Source organism: Papaver somniferum, chromosome 10 (assembly GCF_003573695.1).
Source record: "Papaver somniferum cultivar HN1 chromosome 10, ASM357369v1, whole genome shotgun sequence".
Classification (NCBI taxonomy): domain Eukaryota; kingdom Viridiplantae; phylum Streptophyta; class Magnoliopsida; order Ranunculales; family Papaveraceae; genus Papaver; species Papaver somniferum.
This window is the reverse complement of record NC_039367.1, coordinates 102,404,696-102,419,469: the sequence shown is the minus strand read 5'-3', so window position 1 is coordinate 102,419,469 and position 14,774 is coordinate 102,404,696. Positions and strand designations below refer to the sequence as shown.

Below are 14,774 nucleotides of genomic sequence, written 5' to 3'. Positions count from 1 at the left end.
TCCTCCTCCTCCTCCTCAATAATAACATTATCAAGGCCTAACTCAGATGCTAGGACATCAAATTTGTTTTTAACCACAACTTCAGTTTGCATCAACTCATCCACAAAAGGAGTATAATCATTCTCAAAAGGAGTAAAAGAGAAATAAGTACCTTTACTAGGGGATTTCTTTCCTTTCACTTCAGTCCATTCGTCTTTAGAAAAACTCTGTGCAACCATGTCTTCCTGATTTTTACGTAAAGCTATATCTTTCTGAGCTGCAATAGTATTTTTACAATGAATAAACTTCATCTGAGCTTCGCGCAACTCAACAGCAGATTTAGCAAGCTCCTTTTCCAACTGATTAGCTTCATCAATAACTTCAGTAGGAGTGGTTTTATGTTTTATCAATTCAACCACGGACTGAGCACCAGACTGATCAAGTCATCTGCATGGCCTGCATTGATAGAATCTGTACGTGCATTATCTTCTTTAGTTGTAGTTTCACGAGACCCAGCAGTTTCTGAAGTTTTAAAAGATTTATCCACGAAATTTTGTTTGTTCACGACCCTTGTCTGGGTTTCCAACTCAGACACGGACTGAGCTTCAGAGTTTTGCTTCTTCTCGGACTGAATTTGAGTATTAGATGTCACTTGCGTAACTTTTGCATGGTCTACATGAGCAGATTGTGTACGTGCAGCAAGCGCTTCCTTGGCTGCAATTGCGTTTTTCAATCTAAGCTGAGCTTCACGAACCTCAGATTCAGAGCGATCAAGCTCCTCCTTCAACTGTGTATCATCATCTGAAGCACCAACCGTATTATCCTCCATATTATCCAGATTCAAAGACTTCTCCTCTTCCTCATCAGTTTTAGCTGATTTTGCTTGCCAAACTTGGATTGTAGGTTTATGAACAATCTGTTTTTCCTTACCAGCAGTCTTCATGCTATTCTTCTTTTTGCATTCACCATCAACATGCCCAATAATATTGCAAGATAAACAAAATTTAGGTGAATTTGGTATATCAACATATTGCCAAAAAAATTTACCTCTTATAGTGATAGAGATGCGCTCAGGATTAAAACCTGGGTACCAATCAATCAACCTCAGAATTTGTTGATTGACAAACCACTTTTCAGCACGTATCATCTCTTTGTCCAATTCTGATGATAACATAATAACATAGAATCCTTTGCTCATAGGTATAAACTTACACCTATTCTTAAGTTTCCATTGATTTTCAAGGATTTTTTGAACCTCCACAAACTTTAAACCTGTAGCATCCATCCTAGCTATGAAGCTATGTTGAAATGGCTTACACCCTTCCTGATAATAATCATTAGGAATGACAAGAGCTGGCTCACCCTCAACAAGAGTAGGGTTTGGTAACAAAGAAATATCAACTGAAGTTGGATTTAGGGTTTTACGTTCCCTAACTTTTTCAGCAAAAGAAACTGTTTTAGCATGGCTCTGATTTGAGCTACTAGGAATGTTAACTGAAGAATGAATCATCATGAATCAAAGAATTGATTCCAATAATCCAAATACGTAAACATTGAAACCCTAAACGTGAAAAAAATTGGTTTTCCAAAATCGCCAAAAAGAGAAAAAAAAACAGACATTCTCTTTCCTCTCTGCAACTGAGTCGCTTCGGCAGAAGTATTCTGTAATATATTCTAAGGCAATACGTCTAGTAAAAATTGCATTTCTATGTACGTTGATTCAAGAAAATATGAAGGAAGTCAAATTTCACAATAGAAGAAAGATGAAAGACCATGCAGAACTAATCCAAATCCTAACAAATTTCATCTATCTTGAATCAAATAGAAAGACAAAGCCAACATAAAAAGAAAGAGTTCATAAAAATGTTTAATTTTATATGCGTTAACTAAAAACAGTGTACACATTTCGTTATAAGTCGGAAATTGATTTCTGAGACTAAATTGTAAACTAGATAAACTCATTTTTAACAGAAAAAGTTTGAAAAATGTATTGTAATTACAATTAATATGTTCTAAGGAAATACTCTAGTAAAAATTGCATTTCTATGTATGTTCATTCAAGAAAGATTGAAGGAAGTCAAATTTGACAATAGAAGAAGGATGAAAGACCAAGCAGAATTGATCCAATTCCTAACAAATTTCACCTATCTTGAATCAAATAGAAATACAAAGCCAATAAAAAATAAAGAGTTCATAAAAATGTTGAATTTTTTATACGTTAACTCAAAAAAGTGTACACACTTCGTTATAAGTCTGAAATTGATTTCTGAAACTAAATTGTAAACTAGATAAACTCATCTTTAACTGAAAAAGTTTAAAAAATATATTGTAATCACAAATAATATGTTCTAAGGCATTACGTCTAGTAAAAATTGAATTTCTATGTACGTTGATTCAAAAAAATATGAAGGAAGTCAAATTTCACAATACAAGAAGGATGAAAGACCATGCAGAACTAATCCAAATCCTAACAAATTTCATCTAGCTTGAATCAAATAAAAAGACAAAGCTAACACAAAAAGAAAGTGTTCATAAAAATGTTGAATCTTATATACTTTAACTCAAAAAAGTATACACTCCTCGTTATAAGTCGGAAATTGATTTCTGAGACTAAATTGTAAACTAGATAAACTCAAATTTAACAGAAAAAGTTTGAAAAATGTATTGTAATCACAATCAATATGTTCTAAGGCAATACGTCTAGTAAAATTTACATTTCTATGTACGTTGATTCAAGAAAATATGAAGGAAGTCAAATTTCACAATAGAAGAAGGTTGAAAGACCAAGTACAACTAATCCATATCCTAACAAATTTCATCTATCTTGAATCAGATAGAAAGACAAAGCCAATACAAAAATAAAGAGTTCATAAATATGTTGAATTTTATATACCTTGACTTAAAATAGTCTACACACTTCGTTATAAGTCGGAAGTTGATTTCTGAGACTAAATTGTAAACTAGATAAATTCATCTTTAATAGAAAAAGTTTGAAAAATATATTGTAATTACAATTAATATGTTCTAAGGTAATACCTCTAATAAAAATTTCATTTCTATGTACGTTGATTCAAGAAAATATCAAGGAAGTCAAATTTCACAATAGAAGAAGGATGAAAGACCAAAAAGAACTAATCCAAATCCTAACAAACTTCATCTATTTGAATCAAATTGAAAGACAAAGCCAATACAAAAATAAAGAATTCATAAAAATTTTGATTTTGTTATACGTTAACTCAAAAAGTCTACAAACTTTGGTATAAGTCGGAAATTGATTTCTGAGACTAAATTGTAAGCTAGATAAACTCATCTTTAATAGAAAAAGTTTGAAAAATGTATTGTAATCACAATTAATATGTTCTAAGGAAGTACGTCTAGTAAAAATCGTATTTCTATGTACGTTGATTCATGAATATATGAAGGAAGTCAAATTTCACTATAGAAGAAGGATGAAAGACCAAGCATAAATAATCCAAATCCTAAAAAATTATATCTATCTTGAACCAAATAGAAAGACAAAGCCAACACAAAAAGAAAGTGTTCATAAAAATGTTGTATTTTATATACGTTAACTCAAAAAGTCTACAGACTTCATTATAAGTCGGAAATTGATTTCTGAGACTAAATTGTAAACTAGATAAACTCATCTTTAACAGAAAAAGTTTGAAAATTGTATTGTAATTACAATTAATATGTTCTAAGGCAATTCGTCTAGTAAAAAATGCATTTCTATGTACGTTGATTCAAAAAAATATGAAGGTAGGGTAATTTCACAATAGAAGAAGGATGAAAAACCATGCTAAGTAATCCAAATCCTAACAAATTTCATCTATCTTGAATCAAATAGAAAGATAAAACCAACAGAAAAAGAAAGATTTCATAAAAATGTTAAATTTTATTTACGTTAACTCAAAAAAGTCTACACACTTCGTTATAAGTCGGAAATTCATTTCTGAGACTAATCTGTAAACTGGATAAACTCCTCTTTAACAGAAAAAGTTTGAAAAGAATGATGAAAGACCAAGCAGAAATAATCTAATTCCTAACAAATTTCACCTATCTTGAATCAAATAGAAAGACAAAGCCAACACAAAAATAAAGAGTTCATAAAAATGTTGAATTTCTTATACATTAACTCAAAAAAGTGTACACATTTTGTTATAAGTCTGAATTGATTTCTGAAACTAAATTGCAAACTAGATAAACTCATCTTTAACAGAAAAAGTTTGAAAAATGTATTGTATTCACAAATAATATGTTCTAAGGCATTACGTCTAGTAAAAATTGCATTTTTGTGTACGGTGATTCAAGAAAATATGAAGGAAGTCAAATTTCACAATAGAAGAAGGATGAAAGACCATGCAGAACTAATCCAAATCCTAACAAATTTCATCTATCTTGAATCAAATAGAAATACAAAGCTAACACAAAAAGAAAGAGTTCATAAAAATGTTGAATCTTATATACTTTAACTCAAAAAAGTATACACTCTTTGTTATAAGTCGGAAATTGATTTCTGAGATTAAATTGTAAACTAGATAAACTCAAATTTAACAGTAAAAGTTTGAAAAATTTATTGTAATCACAATTAATATGTTCTAAGGAAATACGTCTAGTAAAATTTACATTTCTATGTACGTTGGTTCAAGAGAATATGAAGGAAGTCAAATTTCACAATAGAAGAAGGTTGAAAGACCAAACAGAACTAATCCATATCCTAACAAATTTCATCCATCTTGAATCAGATAGAAAGACAAAGCCAATACAAAAATAAAGAGTTCATAAATATGTTGAATTTTATATACGTTGACTCAAAATAGTCTACACACTTAGTTATAAGTCGGAAGTTGATTTCTGAGACTAAATTGTAAACTAGATAAACTCATCTTTAACAGAAAAAGTTTGAAAAATGTATTGTAATTACAATTAATATGTTCTAAGGCAATACGTCTAGTAAAAATTGCATTTTTATGTACGTTGATTTAAGAAAATATGAAGGAAGTCAAATTTCACAATAGAAGAAGGATGAAAAACAAAGAAGAACTAATCCAAATCCTAACAAATTTCATCTATCTTGAATCAGATAGAAAGACAAAGCGAACACAAAAAGAAAGAGTTCATAAAAATGTTGAGTTTTATATACGTTAACTCAAGAAAGTCTACACACTTCGTTATACATTTGAAATTGATTTCTGAAACTAAATTGTAAACTGGATAAACTCATTTTTAACAGAAAAAGTTTGATAAATGTATTGTAATTATAATTAATATGTTCTAAGGCAGTACGTCTAGTAAAAATTGCATTTCTATGTACGTTGATTCATGAATATATGAGGAAGTCAAATTTCACTATAGAAGAAGGACGAAAGACCAAGCAGAACTAATCCAAATCCTAAAAAATTATATCTATCTTGAACCAAATTGAAAGACAAAGCCAACACAAAAAGAAAGTGTTCATAAAAATGTTGAATTTTTTATATACGTTAACTCAAAAAAGTCTACAAACTTTGGTATAAGTCGGAAATTGATTTCTGAGACTAAATTTTAAACTAGATAAACTCATCTTTAACAGAAAAGGTTTGAAAAATGTATTATATTCACAATAAATATGTTCTAAGGCATTACGTTTAGTAAAAATTGCATTTCTATGTACGTTGATTCAAGAAAATATGAAGGAAGTCAAATTTCACAATATAAGTATGAAGAAAGACCAGCCTGAACTAATCCAAATTCTAACAAATTTCATCTATTTGAATCAAATTGAAAGACAAAGCCAATACAAAAATAAAGAGTTCATAAAAATGTTGAATTTTTTATACGTTAACTCAAAAAAGTCTACAAACTTCGTTATAAGTCGGAAATTGATTTCTGAGACTAAATTGTAAACTAGATAAACTCATCTTTATCAGAAAAAGTTTGAAAAATGTATTTTAATCAGAAATTATATGTTCTAAGGAATTACGTCTAGTAAAAATTGCATTTCTGTGTACGTGATTCAAGAAAATATGAAGGAAGTCAAATTTCACAATATAAGAAGGATGAAAGACCAACCAGAACTAATCCAGATTCTAACAAACTTCATCTATCTTGAATCAAATAGAATGACAAAGCCAACATAAAAAGAAAGAGTTCATAAAAATGTTGAATTTTGTATAAGTTAACTCAAAAAAGTCTACACATTTCGTTATAAGTCGGAAATTGATTTCTGAGATTAAATTGTAAACTAGATAAACTCATCTTTAACAGAAAAAGTTTGAAAAATGTATCGTAATTACAATTAATATGTTCTAAGGAAATACGTCTAGAAAAAATTGCATTTCTATGTACGTTGATTCAAGAAAATATGAAGGAAGTCAAATTTCCCAATAGAAGAAGGATGAAAGACCATGCAGAACTAATCCAAATCCTAACAAATTTCATCTATTTGAATCAAATTGAAAGACAAAAATAAAGAGTTAATAAAAATGTTTAATTTTGTATACATTACCTTAAAAAAGTCTGCACTCTTCGTTATCAGTCGGAAGTTGATTTCTGAGACTAAATTGTAAACTAGTTAAACTCATCTTTAACAGAAAAAGTTTGAAAAAATGTATTGTAATCACATTAAATATGTTCTAAGGCAGTACGTCTAGTAAAAATTGCATTTCTATGTACGTTGATTCAAGAATATATAAAGGAAGTCAAATTTAACAATACAAGAAGGATGAAAGACCATGCAGAACTAATCCAAATCCTAACAAATTTCATCTATTTGAATCAAATTGAAAGACAAAGCCAATACAAAAATAAAGAGTTCATAAAAATGTTGAATTTTTTATACGTTAACTCAAAAATGTCTACAAACTTCGTTATAATTCGGAAATTGATTTCTGAGACTAAATTGTAAACTAGATAAACTCATCTTTAACAGAAAAAGTTTGAAAAATGTATTTTAATCACAAATTAATATGTTCTAAGGCAATACGTCTAGTAAAATTTGCATTTCTATGTACGTTGATTCAAAAAAAATATGAAGGAAGTCAAATTTCACAATAGAAGAAGGATGAAAAACAAAGAAGAACTAATCCAAATCCTAACAAATTTCATCTATCTTGAATCAGATAGAAAGACAAAGCCAACACAAAAAGAAAGAGTTCATAAAAATGTTGAGTTTTATATACGTTAACTCAAGAAAGTCTACACACTTCGTTATACATTTGAAATTGATTTCTGAAACTAAATTGTAAAATGGATAAACTCATCTTTAACAGAAAAAGTTTGAAAAATGTATTGTAATTATAATTAATATGTTCTAAGGCAGTACGTCTAGTAAAATTTGCATTTCTATGTACGTTGATTCATGAATATATGAGGAAGTCAAATTTCACTATAGAAGAAGGACGAAAGACCAAGCAGAACTAATCTAAATCCTAAAAAATTATATCTATCTTGAACCAAATTGAAAGACAAAGCCAACACAAAAAGAAAGTGTTCATAAAAATGTTGAGTTTTATATACGTTAACTCAAAAAGGCTACAGACTTCGTTATAAGTCGTAAATTGATTTCTGAGACTAAATTGTAAAATAGATAAACTCATCTTTAACAGAAAAAGTTTGAAAAATGTATTGTAATTATAATTAATATGTTCTAAGGCAATACGTCTAGTAAAAATGCATTTCTATGTACGTTGATTCAAGAAAATATGAAGGAAGTCAAATTTCACCCTAGAAGAAGGATGACATACCAAGAAGAACTAATTCAAGTCCTAACAAATTTCATCTATTTGAATCATATTGAAAGACAAATGCAATACAAAAATAAAGAGTTCATAAAAATGTTGAATTTTTATACGTTAACTCAAATAAGTCTACACTCTTTGTTATAAGTCGGAAGTTGATTTCTGAGACTAAATTGTAAACAAGATAAACTTATCTTTAACAGAAAAAGTTTGAAAAATGTATTTTAATCAGAAATTATATGTTCTAAGGAATTACGTCTAGTAAAAATTGCATTTCTGTGTACGTTGATTCAAGAAAATATGAAGGAAGTCAAATTTCACAATATAAGAAGGATGAAAGACCAGCCAGAACTAATCCAAATTCTAACAAACTTCATCTATCTTGAATCAAATAGAAATACAAAGCCAACATAAAAAGAAAGAGTTCATAAAAATGTTGAATTTTATATAAGTTAACTCAAAAAAGTCTACACATTTCGTTATAAGTCGGAAATTGATTTCTGAGACTAAATTGTAAACTAGATAAACTCATCTTTAACAGAAAAAGTTTGAGAAATGTATCGTAATTACAATTAATATGTTCTAAGGCAATACGTCTAGTAAAAATTGCATTTCTATGTACGTTGATTCAAGAAAATATGAAGGAAGTCAAATTTCACAATAGAAGAAGGATGAAAGACCATGAAGAACTAATCCAAATCCTAACAAATCTCATCTATCTTGAATCAAATAGAAAGATAAAACCAACACAAAAAGAAATATTTCAAAAAAAAATGTTAAATTTTATATAAGTTAACTCAAAAAAGTCTACACACTTTGTTATAAGTCGGAAATTCATTTCTGAGACTAATCGGTAAACTAGAAAAACTTCTCTTTAACAGAAAAAGTTTGAAAAGAATGATGAAAGACCAAGCAGAATCGATCTAATTCCTAACAAATTTCACTTATCTTGAATCAAATAGAAAGACAAAGCCAACACAAAAAGAAAGAGTTCATAAAATGTTAAATTTTATATACGTTAACTCAAAAAAGTCTACACACTTCGTTATACATCTAAAATTGATTTCTGAGACTAAATTGTAAACTAGATAAACTCATCTTTAACAGAAAAAGTTTGAAAAATGTGTTGTAATCACAAATAATATGTTTTAAGGCATTACGTCTAGTAAAAATTGCATTTTTATGTAGGTTGATACAAGAAAATATTAAGGTAGGAAAATTTCACAATAGAAGAAGGATGAAAGACCATGCAAACTACTCTAAATCCTAACAAATTTCATATATTTGAATCAAATAGAAAGACAAAGCCAACACAAAAATAAAGAGTTCATAAAAATGTTGACTTTTTTATACGTTAACTCAAAAAAGTGTACACACTTCGTTATAAGTCTGAAATTAATTTCTGAAATTAAATTGTAAACTAGATAAACTCATCTTTAACAGAAAAAGTTTGAAAAATGTATTGTAATCACAAATAATATGTTCTAAAGCATTACGTCTAGTAAAAATTGCAGTTTTATGTATGTTGATTCAAGAAAATATGAAGGTAGGCTAATTTCACAATAGAAGAAGGATGAAATACCATGCAAACTATTCCAAATCCTAACAAATTTCATCTATTTGAATCAAATTGAAAGACAAATCCAACACAAAAAGAAAGAGTTCATAAAAATTTTAAATTTTATATACGTTAACTCAAAAAAGTCTACGCACTTCGTTATAAGTCTGAAATTCATTTCTGAGACTAATCTGTAAACTAGGTAACTCATCTTTAACAGAAAAAGTTTGAATAGAAGGATGAAAGACTAAGCAGAATTAATCTAATTCCTAACAAATTTCACCTATCTGGAATCAAATAGAAAGACAAAGCCAACACAAAAACAAAGAGTTCATAAAAAGGTTGAATTTTATATACGTTAACTCAAAAAAGTCTACACACTTCGTTATACATCTGAAATTGATTTCTGAGACTAAATTGTAAACTAGATAAACTCATCTTTAACATAAAAAGTTTGAAAAATGTATTTTAATCACAATTATTATGTTCTAAGGCAATACGACTAGTAAAAATTGCATTTCTATGTACGTTGATTCAAGAAAATATGAAGGAAGTCAAATTTCACAATATAAGAAGGATGAAAGACCATGCAAACTAATACAAATCCGAACAAATTTCATCTATTTGAATCAAATGGAAAGACATAGCCAACACAAAAATAAAGAGTTCATAAAAATGTTAGATTTTTTATACGTTAACTCAAAAAAGTCTACACTCTTCGTTATAAGTCGGAAGTTGATTTCTGAGACTAAATTGTAAACTAGATAAACTCATCTTTAACAGAAAAAGTTTGAAAAATGTATTGTATTCACAATTAATATGTTCTAAGGCATTACGTCTAGTAAAAATTGCATTTCTATGTACGTTGATTCAAGAAAATATGAAGGAAGTCAAATTTCACAATATAAGAAGGATAAAAGCCCAGCCAGAACTAACCCAAATTCTATCAAATTTCATCTATTTGAATCAAATTGAAAGACAAACCCAATACAAAAATAAAGAATTCATAAAAATGTTGAATTTTTTATACGTTAACTCTAAAATGTCTACAAACTTCGGTATAAGTCGTAAATTGATTTCTGAGACTAAATTGAAACTAGATAAACTCATCTTTAATAGAAAAAGTTTGAAAAATGTATTTTAATCACAAATTATATGTTCCAATGAATTACGTCTAGTAAAAATTGCATTTCTATGTACGTTAATTCAAGAAAATATGAAGGAAGCCAAATTTCACAATAGAAGAAGGATGAAAGACTAGCCAGAACTAATCCAAATTGTAATAAATTTCATCTATTTGAACAATATTGAAAGACAAAGCTAATACAAAAATAAAGAGTTCATAAAATTGTTGAATTTAATATACGTTAACTTAAAATAGTTTATACACTTCGTTATAAGTCAGAAATTGATTTCCGAGACTAAATTGTAAATTGGACAAACTCATCTTTAACAAAAAAAAGTTTGAAAAATGTATTGTAAATACAATTAATATGTTCTAAGGCAATATGTCTAGTAAAATTTACATTTCTATGTACGTTGATTCAAGAAAATATGAAGGAAGTCAAATTTCACAATAGAAGAAGGTTGAAAGACCAAGCAGAACTAATCCATATCCTAACAAATTTCATCTATCTTGAATCAGATAGAAAGACAAAGCCAATACAAAAATAAAGAGTTCATAAATATGTTGAATTTTATATACGTTGACTCAAAATAGTCTACACACTTAGTTATAAGTCAGAAGTTGATTTCTGAGACTAAATTGTAAACTAGATAAATTCATCTTTAATAGAAAAAGTTTGAAAAATATATTGTAATTACAATTAATATGTTCTAAGGTAATACCTCTAATAAAAATTTCATTTCTATGTACGTTGATTCAAGAAAATATGAAGGAAGTCAAATTTCACAATATAAGTATGATGAAAGACCAGCCTGAACTAATCCAAATTCTAAAAAATTTCATCTATTTGAATCAAATTGAAAGACAAAGTCAATACAAAAATAAAGAGTTCATAAAAATGTTGAATTTTTTATACGTTAACTCAAAAAAGGCTACAAACTTCGTTATAAGTCGGAAATTGATTTCTGAGACTAAATTGTAAACTAGATAAACCCATCTTTAACAGATAAAGTTTGAAAAATGTATTTTAATCACAAATTATATGTTCTAAGGAATTACGTCTAGTAAAAATTGCATTTCTATGTACGTTGATTCAAGAAAATATGAAGGAAGTCAAATTCCACAATATAAGTATGATGAAAGACCAGCCTGAACTAATCCAAATTCTAAAAAATTTCATCTATTTGAATCAAATTAAAAGACAAAGCCAATACAAAAATAAAGAGTTCATAAAAATATTGAATTTTTTATACGTTAACTCAAAAAAGTGTACACACTTTGTTATAAGTCTGAAATTGATTTCTGAAACTAAATTGTAAACTAGATAAACTCATCTTTAACAGAAAAAGTTCGAAAAATGTATTGTAATCACAAATAATATGTTCTAAGGCATTACGTCCAGTAAAAATTGCATTTCTATGTACGTTGATTCAAGAAAATATGAAGGAAGTCAAATTTCACAATAGAAGAAGGATGAAAGACCATGCAGAACTAATCCAAATCCTAATAAATTTCATCTATTTGAATCAAATTGAAAGACAAAGGCAAGACAAAAATAAAGAGTTCATAAAAATGTTGAATTTTTTATACGTTAACTCAAAAAAGTCTACAAACTTCGTTATAAGTCGGAAATTGATTTCTGAGACTAAATTGTAAACTAGATAAACTCATCTTTAACAGATAAAGTTTGAAAAATGTATTTTAATCACAAATTATATGTTCTAAGGAATTACGTCTAGTAAAAATTGCATTTCTATGTACGTTGATTCAAGAAAATTTGAAGGAAGTCAAATTTCAAAATTTAAGAAGGATGAAAGACCATGCAGAACTAATCCAAATCCTAAAAAATTTCATCTATTTGAATCAAATTGAAAGACAAAGCCAAGACAAAAATAAAGAGTTCATAAAAATGTTGAATTTTTTATACGTTACCTTAAAAAAGTCTACACTCCTCGTTATAAGTCAGAAAAATATTTCTGAGACTAAATTGTAAACTAGATAAACTCAGATTTAACAAAAAAAGTTTGAAAAATGTATTGTAATCACAATCAATATGTTCTAAGGCAATACGTCTAGTAAAATTTACATTTCTATGTACGTTGATTCAAGAAAAAATAAGAAGGAAGTCAAATTTCACAATAGAAGAAGGTTGAAAGACCAAGTAGAACTAATCCATATCCTAACAAATTTCATCTATCTTGAATCAGATAGAAAGACAAAGCCAATGCAAAAATAAAGAGTTCATTAATATGTTGAATTTTATATACCTTGACTTAAAATAGTCTACACCCTTCGTTTTAAGTCGGAAGTTGATTTCTGAGACTAAATTGTAAACTAGATAAATTCATCTTTAATAGAAAAAGTTTGAAAAATATATTGTTATTTCAATTCATATGTTCTAAGGTAATACCTCTAATAAAAATTTCATTTCTATGTACGTTGATTCAAGAAAATATCAAGGAAGTCAAATTTCACAATAGAAGAAGAATGAAAGACCAAGAAGAACTAATCCAAATCCTAAAAAACTTCATCTATTTGAATCAAATTGAAAGACAAAGCCAATAAAAAAATAAAGAATTCATAAAAATGTTGATTTTTTTATACGTTAACTCAAAAAAGTCTACAAACTTTGGTATAAGTCGGAAATTGATTTCTGAGACTGAATTCTAAACTAGATAAACTCATCTTTAATAGAAAAAGTTTGAAAAATGTATTGTAATCATAATTAATATGTTCCAAGGCAGTACCTCTAGTAAAAATCGCATTTTTATGTACGTTGATTCATGAATATATGAAGGAAGTCAAATTTCACTATAGAAGAAGGATGAAAGACCAAGCAGAACTAATCCAAATCCTAAAAAATTATATCTATCTTGAACCAAATAAAAAGACAAAGCCAACACAAAAAGAAAGTGTTCATAAAAATGTTGAATTTTATATACTTTAACTCAAAAAGTCTACAGACTTCGTTATAAGTCAGAAATTGATTTCTGAGACTAAATTGTAAACTTGATAAACTCATCTTTAACAGAAAAAGTTTAAAAAATGTATTGTAATTACAATTAATATGTTCTAAGGCAATACGTCTAGTAAAAAATGCATTTCTGTGTACGTTGCTTCAAGAAAATATGAAGGAAGTCAAATTTCACAATATAAGAAGGATGAAAGACCAGCCAGAACTAATCCAAATTCTAACAAACTTCATCTATCTTGAATCAAATAGAAAGACAAAGACAACATAAAAAGAAAGAGTTCATAAAAGTGTTGAATTTTATATAAGTTAACTCAAAAAAGTCACACATTTCGTTATAAGTCGGAAATTGATTTCTGAGACTAAATTGTAAACTAGATAAACTCATCTTTAACAGAAAAAGTTTGAGAAATGTATTGTAATTACAATTAATATGTTCTATGACAATATGTCTAGTAAAAATTGCATTTCTATGTACGTTGATTCAAGAAAATATGAAGGAAGTCAAATTTCAATATAGAAGAAGGATAAAATACCATGCAGAACTAATCCAAATCCTAACAAATTTCATCTATCTTGAATCAAATAGAAAGATAAAACCAACACAAAAAGAAAGATTTCATAAAAATGTTAAATTTTATATACGTTAACTCAAAAAAGTCTACACACTTTGTTATAAGTCGGAAATTCATTTCTGAGACTAATCTGTAAACTAGATAAACTCCTCTTTAAAAGAAAAAGTTTGCAAAGAATGATGAAAGACCAAGAAGAATCAATCTAATTCCTAACAAATTTCACCTATCTTGAATCAAATAAAAGACAAAGCCAACACAAAAATAAAGAGTTCATAAAAATGTTGAATTTTTTATACATTAACTCAAAAAAGTGTACACACTTTGTTATAAGTCTGAAATTGATTTCTGAAACTAAATTGTAAATTAGATAAACTCATCTTTAACAGAAAAAGTTCGAAAAATATATTGTAATCACAAATAATATGTTCTAAGGCATTACGTCGAGTAAAAATTGCATTTTTATGTATGTTGATTCAAGAAAATATGAAGGTAGGAAAATTTCACAGTAGAAGAAGGATGAAAGACCATGGAAACTAATCCAAATCCTGACAAATTCCATCTATCTTGAATCAAATAGAAAGACAAAGCCAACACAAAAAGAAAGAGTTCATAAAAATGTTAAATTGTATATACGTTAACTCAAAAATGTCTACACACTTCGTTATAAGTCGGAAATTCATTTCTGAGACTAATCTGTAAACTGGATAAACTCCTCTTTAAAAGAAAAAGTTTGAAAAGAAGGATGAAAGACCAAGCAGAATTAATCTAATTCCTAACAAATTTCACCTATCTTGAATCAAATAGAAAGACAAAGCCAACAGAAAAATAAAGAGTTCATAAAAATGTT

General features: G+C 27.8%; 1 protein-coding gene across 1 annotated transcript in view; it reads right to left on the bottom strand.

Moving 5' to 3' along the window:
• Positions 1-385: 385 nt before the first annotated feature.
• The window catches only part of LOC113316040, a 51,155-nt gene continuing 36,766 nt past the window's right edge, over positions 386-14,774 (bottom strand). Inside the window, exon 3 of the mRNA XM_026564273.1 lies at positions 386-895. Coding sequence (XP_026420058.1) covers positions 386-895 — 510 coding nt within the window. The remainder of the gene's footprint in view (positions 896-14,774) is intronic.